The following is a 13985-nucleotide window of genomic DNA, read 5'->3' as shown; positions in this document are numbered from 1 at the left end:
CGGGGGGTGGCGCATGTGGGTCACTTGCGGGTATGGGTGGAGGGGAGGTTGGAGAGTCTTGGTTCAACGAAGAGTACGGCTGGATGAGATCGGGAGCGATGGGACGAGTTGGAGCATGGTAGGACGGGATTGAACTGCCTGCGGCGGCTGAGTATGTCGATGGCAGTCCAGGGAGACGCGTGTATACACGAGGGAGGACGAAAGAGGGGGAGGGGAGAGGGGGGGGGGGGCTCACGAGGCTGCGGCCGGGTTGGCGTTGCAGTACTCGACAAACTCGTCGATGAGGACGGGCCAGGCGCCATCGTCGTCGTAGTCGGTCACATCCGTGCCGTAGGTGTTGACAAAGTCGAGGAAGAGCAGCCAGGTGTCCTTGGTGATGTCGCGAGTGTGGTTCTCGAGGAACTTGACCCAGCGGTCGACGATGGGGAACTTGTCAGCGAGGAGCAGCGACCACATGAAGCGGGCCGACTCTGCCGAGAGCGAGCGGCGGCCGGGCTCCTTGGAAAAGTCGAAGACCCAGGCGTAAAAGTCGGCAAAGATGGTGGCGTCCGAGTCGACCTGAGCCACAAAGGTGGGCACGGCAGCCTTCATGGCGTCTATGCTGTCTGCGCCGAGCTCGGCCCAGCGCATAAACTCCTCGCGGGTGAACTCACACATGACGGCAGCCTGGAGCTTGTGGCACACAATGAGCAGCGGGCGCTTCATTGGATCGAGCTCCATGTCGTTGCACCACGCCAGGACGCCCTCAAGGAGCATCGAGTCGCAGCCATCATCCTTGTACTGCTCAAACAGGGCTTCCACAACCGCCCGATCACCCGAGGCCACACCAGCTCCAGCCTGACCACCAGCCGAAAAGAATGCATTCACCGCAGTCTGCACATCCCATCCATGCGCCTCGAGGGCAGTCATGGCATCACGCGCCGTCACAGCTGCTCCCACCACGTCGCGGTACTCGGCGACCTTTGCCTTCTCAGCCTTGCGGAGCCTGTTCATTACTTTGAGAGAGAGAGAGAGAAAGAGGGGGAAGGAGGGGGAGGGGAGGGGGTAGCCCTTCGGGGGTTGTCAAAGAGGAAGACAGGTGGGTGTGGGCAGGGAGTGGAGAGGGAGGGTGAGCCTGAGACGAGGCCGAGGAGGCGGAGGAGGAGGAGGAAGGGTGGTGGCGGTGCCGTCAGTGGAGGTCGCAAAGGAGTCGCAACGATTAAAGGACGTTCAAATAATCGTTGGTGTGAGCTGGTGGGTAGAGTTGCTTGGCAATGATTATTGGACGGCAACTTTATCGCAGTGGTTGAGATGATCCCATCGAGATTTATACATGCTCCCAGGCCCAGAGATGCCTCTCAAGACAACCTGCATGTAAGCACAAGACCCATGGTCGACGACAAAGGCCCTGATGTGATCCGATGATCAAGTACAACGGAAATGACTGTGCGGCCTGGTGTCTCTGTCCCGGCCTCCGTCAGCCGCCAGCCGCCAGCCGCCAGTCACCAGCCGCCCCAGCCGCCAGCCACCAGGCACGGCCACGGCCCGTCGCTGTTGCTCGCTAGCACACGTCTCTTACTCTCACCCGTCCAGGATGACGGACACTACGAAGCAGATGCCGTTGTCCGAGATTGCAGCGGTACGTACCCAGTATATATATATGCATGTATTCCAGCTCTCTCCCTTGCCCATGCCAACTGCGGCAAGACGCTACCGGGGTGGGTGGCGAGAGCCTGCGGCTTGGCCCCACCGAACGAATGGGCGAACGAAACGAACGAACGAACGAACGAACGAATGATCGTAGAGCGAACATTTATTCGTTCAATTAATTGTTGAGGCTGTTGGTTCCGTCCATCGCCGCCCACCGGCTCGGCCCCGTCCTCCCCCCCGTGCCTGGGTCATGCTACTCGTACCTCTAGAGGTCGATACAGGACAGAGAGAGTGCGGGAAAGTGAATGCAGGTAGAGTTGTAGTAGGTACCACCCATTGTGGCATGTTTATTTTGCTCTATCCTCATAGCTGGCCAGTGGATGGCCTTGGAGAGTATGCGGAACGACCGGTCGTGCTCATGTCGCCTCGCCCAAAGCCTTTGTCTCTGTCGAGCAAAAAAACATGGGGGGGGCCATGGTATGGTGGACAAGGCCGTAGGCAGACAGGCAGGCAGGCAGGCAGGCAGGCTGGCCCTACCCCCCCCCCCCCCCCCCTTCCCCTCCCATATCCCCACTGTGTGCTGATGAAGGCGGTGTGGACTCACTCGGGGCTGGCTGGTGACTATGTGGCTTGGTGGCGGGACTGGTTTTATCTCGGAACTGGGTGGGACGTGGGGGGCATGATGCGGAGCTCTGTCCGATTGGACGCCAGTGAACGGAGTCGGAGAAGAGGGAACAAGATCAGAGATCGGCTGAGGCTACTCGAGTCAACCAAAAGACGCAGGAAATTGCGCGGCTGGAGGAGGAGAACCGGCGGCTGCGGTCGTCGCTGACGGCTTTGCTGCAAAGCGATCGGCAGATGTCATACTCGGTGCTTGCATCCACATGGTCTCGCTCTCAAGACAATGTGCCCTCACTCTGGACGTCATCTCGGCTGCCCTGGATGTGCCGGCAAACAAGTTGGGGAACATGTACCGCAAGTTGCGGAAGATTGCTCCCGTCGATGCCGTCGCTGCAAAGGGGACGGTCAACCCGGCAGAGTTTGTGCAGCAGGGCGTGGCCCGGATGGACGGCATCGATCGTCGTGACCGGAACAAGGCCGCAAGCCTGGCAAAGTCGCTCATTGCGGTTGCAGACGACTACGGGCTCGTCACTGGCCGTGCTCCTGCACCCATCGCCGCCGCTGCCCTCTCTCTCGCCGCCCGAGCTTGCAAGCTCGACGCCACCATCGACGTCACCTACTTTGCCGACCTGTACGGCTGCGGACGGAACACCATCTCCCACCGCGTCGATGAACTGCGCAAGGTCCTACTCCGCGTCGCAAAGTCGCTGCCTTGGGGCGACGACATTACCGTCTACTCGCTCGACGCCCACCTCACCTTTCTCCTCCGCCACATGCAGGTCCTCCGCAAGACCGCGCTCGTCAACGAGCGCGCGCTCGAGCTCGAGCAGGGTCTCATACATTCTTCCGCTATCCCGTCTGCCGCCACCCCCGCTGCCGCTACCCCGGCTACCGCGTCGGCCGCCATCGCCGAGCCCGAGTCCAAGGCAGGACCAAGCACCTGCCCGCCAACCCCGGCCGCCGAGCCGGCAGCTCCATCCACGCCCTTTCTGCTCACACCCTCGGGTGCTACGAGCGGATCAGTGACGCCGGCGGCCCTTGCCAGCTCATCGACACCACACGCTGCGCTCCCGGCGTCATTTCGCCGCAACATGGCCAACCGCGAGCGGCGCAAGGCCAAGCTCTCCCTCGTCCACGGCCGGGTCCAAGCCGCCCGCTCTCAGCCGCAGGCCAAGGCCCCGCGCCGTGCGCTTGCAGACGACGCCACATCGTCGCGGACGGCGCTCGGGCGGGGGGAGGGCTTCGACCTTGGTCTCGGCATGCCGACGCCTGCCGAGGTCGGCTTTACCGATGCTGAGCTCGCCGCCGACCGCGAGCTTGTCCTCATCCTCTGTGCGTACCTCCGCGGCGTCTCGCGGCTCGACATCGAAGCTGGCTACTTTAACGCGGTTGGTGCCGGTGACTCTGATAACGTCGCCGAGCAGCTTGCCGCACTCGACGCCGACGCCGCCGCACACGACGACGAGCTCGACGTCTACATCCTCGACCCGTCCGACAAGCTCGTCGCCCTCAAGGCCAAGCTTGGCGGCTGGGAGGTGCCCAAGGCCAAGGGCACGCGCCGCAAGGCGTCCAAGGCGGCGCAAGAGGCCGCCGGCCCACCGGAAAGTCCCTCGTCGGGTCGCAAACGCAAGCGCAGTCAGGACGGCGTCATGAGTCCGGCGACCTGATCGGCGAGCTCGGCCCAGCCGTCGCGTTCGGCGGCCTTGGCCATCAGCGCAGCACGGTATGCTGCCTTGAGCGCTGCCACCCTCGCCTCGCTTTTGTGCGCCCGTGTCGCGTGTGCCACTGCATCGCGCAGCCAAAGCCGCACAATGTTGAGTGCCACGCTAGTCTTGGCCGCCACCTCGGGTGCCGTTGGTCCGCTTCCGGCGAGTATGCCGGCAGCGAGGGTGGTGAGCTCGAGCGCGACCCGTGCCGGAGGCCGCCACTTGTGGGTCTTGGTAAACAGTTCTAACTCCATGGTGAGGACCGAGAGCTTGGAGAGCAAGTCGCCGGCGGCGGTGGCGGCCGCCAGTGCCTTGCCAAAGATCACCTTGGTCACCTTGGTCTTGGCCTGTACGTTGCTGATGCCGGACCAGTCGCCGAGCGCAAGCGCGTACAGCCGCGCCATCTGGACCTTGACTAGGACAACTCGCGATGTGTTGGCCGCCATCTCGTATGCACGCTCTGCACACTCGAGCTGCTTGCGGATGGTAGCCAAGGCCTGGTCGCCGCTGCCGGCTGCCGGCCCACCGCCCTCCATGAGCTCCATGGCGATCGAGAGGTACGTGCCGCCGAGGCCCGAGTTGATGTCGGAGAACAAAGCGGTATGGTCGAGGTGCGCAGCGGCGAGCATCTTGGACGCGCGCAGATACGCGTTCACCGCTGACGTATACAGGCTCTCCGAGTTGGCCTGGCTTGCAGCTTCGTGCATAGCCCGCAGTCGATGCGCCCGGGCCTCATTGGCCAGCACGCCCGCAAGATTGAGCGTCGCTCGCGGTGAGTCCGGGAGGTCGGCAAAGGCCTTCTCAGCCGCACGCAGCTCGCGCAGTCCCTTGGTGAACCGGTGTGTCTCGAGGTAGCACGAGCCAATGAGGTTGTGCAGCGCGCCCGTGCGGGCTTGAATCTCGCACCGCGCGCTGTCGAGTGCGTCATGCGCGACGACGAGCGCGAGGCCGAGCTTACAGTACGAGAGCATGGTGGCGTAGACCTCGATTTGCTCGGCGCCCGAAGCCGCAAACGACGCCAGTGCCGCAAGAGCCGGCGCGAGTGTGCTGCGGACAGCCGCGTGCGACCGGGCCACAGCCTTGGCATTCAGCACCTCAAGCTTGAGCCGTGCCGCGAGCCCGACGTGTTCCAGGTCGTACTCGTCGTCACAGTCGATGCCGAGCGCGTCGGTGTTGAATTCAAACGTCTCATCGGCCATGGCGTCGGCGTCTGAGTGCTTTGCTGATGGCGTGAGCATGAGCGGCGCCGACTGTGGACCGAGGATGCCGTCGACGACGCTGCCGGGCTCGCGGCAGAGCTCGACAGCGCGATCTGAGCCATCGCGGGCAATGACAACCACATCGCCGAGCGCAAGTGTCGCTAGCGCGCGGGCGACAGTCGCGGCCAGGATCTCGCTCTCTCCGCTGCTCTCACTGCCACCTTCGTTGACAAGGTGAGCAGCAACGAGGGCGTGGGTGATGTGCCGGAGCGCCGACGCTGGTGCGCGGTGCTTGATGCTCGAGTACGCGAGGTAGAGGTGGATTTCGGCGAGGAGGCCGAGAACCTCGGCCCAGAGCTTGGGTACATCAACGAGCGGGCCGACCGGGCCGGGCGGTGTGTCGTGGCGCATGCGGACCAGAGTTCGGAGCGCATCGGTGAGCAGGGTGCCAGCACGGACGTAGGCCTCGACCTCACCGGCATCGTTGTACATGTCGCGGGCAACGATGGGCGCGACAAGACCGTCGCTGCTCTGGCTACCGCCCAACTCTGCCTCGGTTGGATCAGCGTTGACGAGAGTCTTGGAGAGCATGCGGGTGAGCTGTGAGCCCGGACGGTACTGCGCGATGTAGGTCTCGGCGAGCTTGCGTGTGACAGCGACGTGCACGCCTGGCCGCAGCCGCGGGTTGAGCAAGTCAAGCGCGCGCTCAAAGAGCGACCGCGCACGTTCGACGTGCGGGCGACTCTTGCCAGGCTCCATAAGCTTAAAGCCGAGCCTGTAGCAGAGCATAGCGACGGCAAAGGCAAACGGCGGTGGGTCGGATGAGGCTGCCGGCTGTGTGGGCTGCGGCTGCGGCTGCGGTGATGCTGCGGGAGCCATGCCGTCTGCTGCCGACCCCGTTGCCGATGTTGATGCCGCGGGCGAGGGTGAGGGTGGCGAGAGGTCGTACAGCCGAAGCATGGACTCACCAGTGCCTTTGTACAGCCAGTAGGTACCACCGTCTCGAGTGGCATGATCCTTGAGGAACTGCACGACCGAGGCTGCCGTCTGCTCGACCACAGCCGGCTGGAAGGCCGGGGTTCGCGACTTCCGGCCCGCCTCGCAAGGCTTGCGCTTCGGTGACTCGGCGGACGACGATGAGGCCGACGACGATGAAGCCGACGACGACGAAGCCGGGGCGGTGAGGAACGGAATGTCCTCGGTACGGACGATTTGGTAGCCCTGGACAAAGCCGCCCTTGTGGTAGCAGATGCAGAGCTCGGGCACATCTGCCAGCACGTTGTCCAGCCAGTAGTCGAGCGAGGTTGAGCGGGTGATCTCCTCCTCGATCGAGTGCAGCTTGAGTGAGATGGCAGGGTGGCCGACCGAGGAGAAGACAAGCAGATCCGAGCCGAGAATCAGGTTCGAGTCGCGGAGCTTAAAGGCAAAGGTGCGAGTAAACTTGGACGAGGCCGGGAGCGGGATGGCTGGGTCCTCCATGACCGCCTGGACCGCGGCCTCTGGGCCGCCAGGCTGAGACTGCGGCGGCGGCTGTGGCTGAGCGCCCCCGTTTGCCTGGCCCATCTGATGGTACATGAACTTGGAGTAGAGAATGCGGTCATCGGGTGAGGCCTTCTTGGGTGGCATCGGGTCCGATGGTCCGTCGACAGGGACCTGGAACGGGTCGATGGCTCCGTCGAGCACCAGGGTCGACCCGATGCGGTGGACTGCCATGGAGACTGGCGCCCGCGAGTAAGTCATCTTGAAGATCTTCTTCATGTTGGCGGTCGGGGCAAGGATGTCGGCGTCTTCACCATAGGCTGCCAGCTCGGACGCCGCCAGCTCGCCACTGGCCCGCAGCGCGCCCGACGGCGCCAGCGCAGCTGGCGATGGCGCTGCCAGCCAGTTGAGCGGCGCCTTGTTCAGGTTGGTCTCTGTGGCCAGCTCGGAAAAATACGGCAGAGCCAGCGGGTGGCTCGGTGGGAGCGGACTGGGTGTCTCGCCAGCCAGCGACGCCGATGCCGCCTCGCGGATCTGATCCGGGGTGATGAGTGCATCGGCAACCGGAAGCGAGAGCGAGGCCACCAGAGGAACCTTTCTGTTCTGCCTCTGCGAAGCCATGCCGAGCTACCTGTGTCTGCTTCTTGTCAGCGAGGGATTATCAAGCAAGTGAGCCGTGTGAAGCAGCGAGGCTGGAGCAGAGAGGCGACACGATGCGATGCGATGCGACGCGAGCAGGAGGTGCAATCGCGAGCAGGAGGTGCAATCAGTCGAACCTGCTCCGGCGAGGCAAGGAGATAGGAGGGAGAGGGCGATGCGATGCGATGTGAGACGAGACGAGGTAAGGCGAGGTGAGGCGAGGCGAGACGAGGCGAGATGAGGTGGCGGCGAAGCTCTCGACCGGACAGGGAGGAGGACAGACCAAGGCGGAGTGAGTTCAGACAGATCACCAGCCAGAAGCAAAGCAAGAGTACTCCCCCCTGCTATGTGTGCGACGGGTATGCAGATGCGGGTCCGGCAAGAGACAAGTGTGGCTCTCTGCCCCCTCCCCCCCTCCCCCCCCCCCTTCTCCTGCTCGTCCCCTGCCTCTCGCCCGTGTCGCGCAGTGAAGAACCTTCCGGGACATTCACGAAACATGGCTGCCGTGGCCGAAGCTGCCATGCCAGACTCGCTTGAGCTGGCAGACAGAGCCGCGCAGAACACATGCCCATGCCGCATCACTACACACCAGTGGCTGGGCTCTGACCTCATGCCACGCCGATGCCGATATCTGTCTGCCCATGCCGCATCGCCACGCCGATGCCGGGATCTGAGTCTTGATGTTGAGCCCTATGTGCGGTGCACCGGGCGGACCAAGCTTGTGGGCGGTATTGATGGTGCGGCGTAGGTGAGTTGGCGGAAGGTGGCGATAGCCGAATGCGACACGATGGAAGGGGAGGTGGCGGAGGGGCAGGGGCAGGGGCCGGGGCAGGGGCAGGGGCAGGGGCAGGGGCAGGGGCAGGGGAACACGCGGACACACGGACACACGACGACACACGTCTCAGAGGAGAGGAGCAGGTGACCTATCCAGAGAGCGCCACATCCGTGTAGCAACTTGCTGAGTGTGTGCATACTATGGTATGTGGGCGGGGAGAGAAGGGAGGGAGGGGGGAGGAGGGGGGGGGGGGAGGGAAGGGGGGAGGAGCGGTGACTCACGGGGTGCAACGGTGGGTATGGTTATGGTTATGGGTATGGGTATGGGTGGTGGTGATGGTGTGGTGAATCTGTCTGTCTGTCTGTCTCTCTCTTTGTTGGCTGGTCTTTGTCGTTGTCGTCATGGTCATGGTGGTGTTCCGGACTACTCATTGGCACTGGTCGGCGTGGTTGTTGAACGTGCGGGGATGGATGGTCATGGCTGATCAACGCTGGTCATGGCTGATCATGGCTAATCAACGCTCGTCATGGCTGCTGCTGCACGCGGACTGATCGCCATCTCATGCCCTATATCGCACCATCTTCAGGACTTTTTCGGATTCGGGCGACGTGCCCAACCGACGACCTTTGCGGAGCGGTACCAGGTCTACCCGGTCTCGTTCCTCGGCCGGCCTGACCTTGAGACTGGAAACAAGATTGTGCTGCCGCCGTCGGCACTGGACAAGCTTGCGCGGCTGTCGATTGTGTACCCCATGCTGTTTGAGTTGCGCAACGAGAACACTGGCTCCATCTCTCACTGCGGTGTGCTGGAGTTTGTGGCCGAAGAGGGGAGGGCGTACATTCCTTACTGGCTGATGCAGAGCCTGCTGCTGCAGGAGGGCGGCATCCTCACCGTCCGCAACGTCTCGCTTCCCCTCGGCACCTTTGTCAAGCTCAAGCCGCAGTCGGTTGCCTTCCTTGACATCTCCAACCCCAAGGCTGTGCTGGAGAACTCGCTTCGCTCGTTTGCCACCCTCACCAAGGACGACGTCATCAAGATCCACTACAACGACCGTGATTACTACCTTGCCGTTGAGGAGGTGCGCCCGGACACCCACAATGGCGGCATTTGCGTCATCGAGACCGACATGGAAGTCGACTTCTCGCCGCCTGTCGGCTACGTCGATCCGTCCACATTGGCTTCCAAGGTCTCCTCGTCGACTGCCGCGGCCTCTTCCTCATCCGCTGCTGCCCCGGTCACCGCGGACGGCCTGGTGCTTGGCGCCGGCGCTGACGATGCCAAGCCTAAGCAGAGCCCGAACTCGGACTCGGACTCGTACTCGGACTCGGACTCGGACTCGGACTCGGACGCTGCCGCCAAGGCCTCGTACTGGGCTAAGCTTGGTTCGGGGCACTCGCTCCGGAGCAGTGGTTCCACAGCTCGGGCCTCGGCGAGTGCGAGCTCCGCCAACGCTGCTGCCGATCCGGCTGCTGCTCTCCCGCTCCGTGACCGCAAGGTTGCCTCGTCCGTCCCGGAGAACTTTACTGCATTTGGAGGCAAGGGTCGCTCGCTTCGCGACTGAGCCCAATGCAGGCCCTTGACTCTAAGCGCCAGAGGGGGCGAAGCAGGTGCAGGCACGTCGTGCGCTTGCGCTTCTACTGCTTGTCCTTCTTCTTCTTCTTCTTCTTGTCCTTGGACTTAGACTTGACTTGTCCTTGGACTTGGACTTGGCTTTGCTCTTGGCGCGCTCAGCGCGCTTGCGCTTCTTCTCGGCGCGCTTCTCACGGCGCCGCTTAGCCTCCTCAGACTCAGCCGGCTCGTCGTCAGACGACGACGAGTCGTCGTCGGCCGCAGGGCGCTGCGAGGCCTGCGAGGCGTTGTAGCGGGCATAGCGCGCGAGCGTGCGCTTGGCAGCGCAGTCGGGAAAGTTGGAGAGGTCATAGTAGTGCGGAGCAAACTCCATGAGCCACTCACCGTCGATCTCGGTGACGGTCCGGATGTAGTGTGCGGTGGTGAGGACAAACTCGTTAAAGAGCAGCCACTCCGGCTTGCGGCGGAGGACCGACGACGGGTGGACAATGACCTCCTCGTTGTCCTTGATCGTCAGGTACCGGCCGGAGCGCTCGTGGTGGGCGACCTGCATAAAGTAGCCGGCGACCATGGCGCGGCGGATGGAGACATCGTAGTCGGGCGACGACATGTCGGGCGAGACGAGATCGAGGTTGAAACGCTGCATGATGCGCACCAGCTGCGCGCGGACCGAGTCGGCCGACGCCAGCGAGCGCGCGTTGAGGAAGTGGTCAAAGGCCCAGTCGCGCGACCGCCCGGACTGGTTCCACGCGTGGTACACGTTGAGCAGCGTGAGGTGGTCACCATCCGAGTGCGAAAAGTGCGCGTGCGCCGCGTCGGCCTCGTGCTGGTTCGCCCGCGGCCGCGTAAAGATACGCGGGACAGAGAGGCATGCCACAATGGAGAGAATCTCGTTCGAGCACCCGAGCTCCGACGACGCAATGAGCATCTTGCCCATCTGCGGGTCCAGCGGGAGCTCGGACATGATCTTACCCAGCTCGGTCAGGTTGCCGTCGTCATCGAGCGCCCCGAGGTAGTTGAGCGTGTCCAGCGCACGCATCATCGTCTCGGGCGCCGGTGGATCCACAAAGTCAAAGTGGACCAGGTCATCGACACCGATGCGCTTCAGCTGCAAGACAACAGACGCCAAGTTCGACCGCAGAATCTCCGGATACGTGCTCTCCTGGAGGTCATTGTGGAAGGCTGACTCGGGGTAGAGCCGGAACGCCTTGCCCGGCTTGGTACGACCGGCACGACCGGCACGCTGCTGCGCCGACGCCTTGGAAATCGGTGTGACAAGGAGCGACTCGACTCGTGCCCGCGGGTTGTACGTCTTCATCTTGGCAAAGCCCGGATCAATGACAAACACCACGCCATCGATGGTGAGCGAGGTCTCGGCAATGTTCGTCGAGACAATGATCTTGCGGCCCGGCGGGCCGTCCGGCGTCCGCGCCTTGGGCGCCTCATTGAAGATCCGCTGCTGATGCTGCGGCGGAAGCGACGAGTAGAGCGGAAGGACCAGCGCAGGGCCAACCTCGGTGCCCATATTGGAGATTTCGCCGCGGATCCGCGCCACAGCATCCTCAATCTCCTGCTCACCCGTGAGGAAGAGGAGCACATCGCCCTCTGGCTCCACAGCGTGAATCTGCAGTGCAGTCCGGATCGACGTCTCCAGGTAGTCTTCCACAGGCGTCGGCGTAAAGTAGACCTCCACAGGATGCATCCGTCCCGGAACAGTGATCAGCGGCGCGCCGTCAAAGTACTCCTGGAACTTGGCCGCGTCGAGCGTGGCAGACATGACCACCAGCTTGAGGTCGTCACGCGAGGCGCAGACCGCCTTGAGCAGGCCGAGCAGAATGTCCGTCGCCAGCGTCCGCTCATGCGCCTCATCCAACACAATGCACTTGTATGACTCGAGCAGCGGGTCCGTCATCGCCTCCCGCAGCAGCATACCGTCCGTGAGGTACTTGACCACAGTCTTGTCCGTCGTCCGATGGTCGAAACGAATCGAGTAACCCACCGTCTCACCGAGCTGGACGTCCATCTCGTCGGCCACGCGCGACGAGACTGACATGGCGGCCACTCGCCGCGGCTGAGTGCATCCCACCATGCCCTGGTCGCCCTTCTCCATCAGCGCGTTGGCAATCATCTGCGGCAACTGCGTCGTCTTTCCTGATCCGGTCTCTCCCACCAGCACCGTCACCTTGTTGTCATCAATCGTCTGCAAGATCTCATCCCGCATCGCCCACACTGGCAGCGTCTTGCGCGTCTCCAGAATGTTGTAGTACCGCGACGAAAACGGCTTGCCCGTGTACGGATTGACCTACTCGGAGTCTCCCCCACACACACACGCACACGCACACACACACCATGACGATCCACAAATCCCAGCAACAACGCCACCAGTCACAGCCACCAACCAGCCACAGCCACCAGCCACAGCCACCAGCCACAGCCACCAGTCAAACAGCCACCACCACCACCAGGCGTCCATACCCGCACACATCCATACCCAGTGAGTCCCTGCCAATCCCTCACTCCCCCCCCCCCTCCCCGCCCCGCCCCCGCCCACACATGGGGATTACGTACATCCATCTTCTCTCCGTTGGCTCCCTTCTTGGAGAGCGACATTGGCTCGGAGATGTCCAGCTTGCGCTTCATGTCAGGGTGATGTGACCGAGGCGAGGGGAGACGGGAGCGAGGTGTCGTTTGCGCCCGCGAACAAGGTCAAGTCGGCCGCCCATGGATGCCGGTGCGCCTTGTCAAGCAAGCTCCCTCGCCAACCCGGCATCGAGCGATGGTCGATGGTGGATAGCTACAGCCGTTGCTCCGCTCGTACGCTATGGATCATGGCCTATCAACTCGTTCGCTCAACGGTGTGATGTCGGAACGCTTGGTCCTGTGCTCTTGCGGGTGCAGTCCTCCGTTTGCTTCCCCTGGCAGAGTGCCTCCTCACGCGTCCTTCCAATTCGCTCTCACCGCTACCTCGCAATCAGCCTCAACACACATCAAGCTCAAAATCGCTTGCTTTCATGGGAAAATCGCAAGCATACGCTCGGCTATCAACGTCATGACTACAGCTCCTTCTCCACAATTGCTCCCGCCGGCATTGCAAACGAGTCCGACGAGTCCGTCGAGCTCGACGACGACGAGTCGTCCTCCGAGTTGAGGTGCGCCGTCCGCTGCACGGTTGCCTGTTTCTCATCGCCTGCGAGATCCGCACGCCCGTAGAGCATCGCGAGCATTCGAGCCATCTGCTCCCGCATCACTCGCGTCGGCTCGTCGTCGCAAAGCTCTGCGTCCGTCAGCCGCGCCACAACCTTGGGCAGCAGCCGCTCGATGTGCTGGTACAGCGTGCAAATCGCCGCGTCGCGGTACTTCTCCGGAACCTCCGAGAACGTCACCGCCACGCCCTCCACGCGCTCCGGCACCGTCGAGAGCTTGTCGAACAGCTCCGCCATCACGCGTTCGTTCGACACGATAAAGTCGTTGAACTGAAGCATTTTCTTCTCCTTGTTGCCAAACTCCTTCTTGTTCGACAGGTTCTGCAGCACCTTGCCGATCAGCACAAGCAGCTTCCGCTCCGTCGGCGTCGGCAGCTCCTTCACCAGCCCGTACGACTCGGGCGCCGTGATGCACGGCACCATGAAACGGAGGAAGAAGAACCCACCAACCGCAATCGAGTTCTGCTGCTGCGTGTGCTCCTCAAGCAGCCGCCGCGCGGCCTGCGACGTCGGGTCCAGCGCTCCCTGCAGGTTGTCGCACGCGTCCACCATCTGGTCGAGCTTGTCCGTCAGCTCCAGGATTGCGTCGTTGAACATGTCGAGCCCCTCCCGCATCGGGTTGATCGCCACTCCGATCGACGCCAGGTCGGACGTCAGCAGCGGCTCCAGGTTCTCGATCTCGTGGAAGACCTCGGACCCGTTGACGTACGCAGACTTGGTCTCCTTCAGATTGCCGTGCAGGTTCTCCGCCACAATCGCTGCAAGGTTCTCCGTCGACACCGGGAACCGCTCAGACATACACGCCTGCACATGAGCAAACAGCTCGCGGAACGCCACGGGCAGGTACCGCTCAGACTCCACAATCGTGTTGAACATCCGCTGGCACTTGTTAAGCAGCCCGAACTTGTTCGTCTCGTCCTGCGCCTCGCCCTTGGCCTTCTTCTGCTCCTCGAGCTCCAGATCGTGGATGATCTTGTTCAGCGGCCGCCCAATCGTCGCGTGCACGTAGTCCAGGCCCTGCATCTTCGAGTACGTCTTGAACATCTTGGTCGCAAACGAGTTGGTCCGGAACATCGTCGCCTGCGACTGCGCTCCAAACACCTCCCGCGTGATAAAGTCCTTCTGCAGGTCCACAGACAGCTTGTGCGCCTCGGTGAGAATGAGA

The 13985-nt window shown here is 62.8% G+C and overlaps 6 protein-coding genes across 6 annotated transcripts in view; 2 read left to right on the top strand and 4 right to left on the bottom strand.

Moving 5' to 3' along the window:
* Nucleotides 1-18: 18 nt before the first annotated feature.
* On the bottom strand, nt 19-1079 carry AMSG_07667 (leucine zipper protein). Its single transcript, XM_013900679.1, has one exon. It carries the CDS (start codon nt 991-993, stop codon nt 232-234), a length of 762 nt encoding a protein of 253 aa, XP_013756133.1. The 5' UTR covers nt 994-1079; the 3' UTR covers nt 19-231.
* A 1434-nt stretch (nt 1080-2513) lies between these two features.
* Nucleotides 2514-3917, top strand: AMSG_07666 (uncharacterized protein; the record flags this gene model as incomplete). The annotated part of the gene is made up of 2 exons (XM_013900678.1): nt 2514-3081; nt 3274-3917. 2 exons carry the CDS (start codon nt 2514-2516, stop codon nt 3915-3917), a joined length of 1212 nt encoding a protein of 403 aa, XP_013756132.1.
* A 43-nt stretch (nt 3918-3960) lies between these two features.
* On the bottom strand, nt 3961-7255 carry AMSG_07665 (uncharacterized protein; the record flags this gene model as incomplete). The annotated part of the gene is made up of 2 exons (XM_013900677.1): nt 3961-3990; nt 4037-7255. The coding sequence occupies 2 exons, from the start codon at nt 7253-7255 to the stop codon at nt 3961-3963; spliced, it is 3249 nt and encodes a 1082-aa protein (XP_013756131.1).
* Nucleotides 7256-8143: 888 nt separating this feature from the next.
* AMSG_07664 (ubiquitin fusion degradation protein) lies at nt 8144-9689 on the top strand. Its single transcript, XM_013900676.1, has 2 exons — nt 8144-8251; nt 8635-9689. The coding sequence occupies exons 1-2, from the start codon at nt 8249-8251 to the stop codon at nt 9607-9609; spliced, it is 978 nt and encodes a 325-aa protein (XP_013756130.1). The 5' UTR covers nt 8144-8248; the 3' UTR covers nt 9610-9689.
* Nucleotides 9521-12289, bottom strand: AMSG_07663 (RNA helicase in the DEAH-box family protein). The gene is made up of 2 exons (XM_013900675.1): nt 12186-12289; nt 9521-11919 (listed from the first exon to the last, which is right to left on the bottom strand). The coding sequence occupies exons 1-2, from the start codon at nt 12255-12257 to the stop codon at nt 9631-9633; spliced, it is 2361 nt and encodes a 786-aa protein (XP_013756129.1). The 5' UTR covers nt 12258-12289; the 3' UTR covers nt 9521-9630.
* Nucleotides 12290-12670: 381 nt separating this feature from the next.
* The window catches only part of AMSG_07662 (uncharacterized protein), a gene marked incomplete at its 3' end in the record, with an annotated part of 8690 nt that continues 7375 nt past the window's right edge, over nt 12671-13985 (bottom strand). Inside the window, exon 3 of the mRNA XM_013900674.1 lies at nt 12671-13969. Within this exon, the coding sequence (XP_013756128.1) occupies nt 12671-13969 (1299 nt within the window). The remainder of the gene's footprint in view (nt 13970-13985) is intronic.

Source organism: Thecamonas trahens (genome assembly GCF_000142905.1).
Source record: "Thecamonas trahens ATCC 50062 unplaced genomic scaffold supercont1.35, whole genome shotgun sequence".
Taxonomy (NCBI): domain Eukaryota; order Apusomonadida; family Apusomonadidae; genus Thecamonas; species Thecamonas trahens.
Note: the sequence above shows the minus strand (reverse complement) of the source record. Positions and strands in the feature narration are given on the sequence as shown.

Coding starts and splice junctions, on each gene's coding strand:
- AMSG_07667 (XM_013900679.1), bottom strand. CDS start 993: ATGAACAGGCTCCGCAAGGCTGAGAAGGCAAAGGTCGCCGAGTACCGC.
- AMSG_07663 (XM_013900675.1), bottom strand. CDS start 12,257: ATGAAGCGCAAGCTGGACATCTCCGAGCCAATGTCGCTCTCCAAGAAG. Junction 11,920..12,185: donor CCAACGGAGAGAAGATGGAT/GTACGTAATCCC, acceptor GACTCCGAGTAG/GTCAATCCGTACACGGGCAA.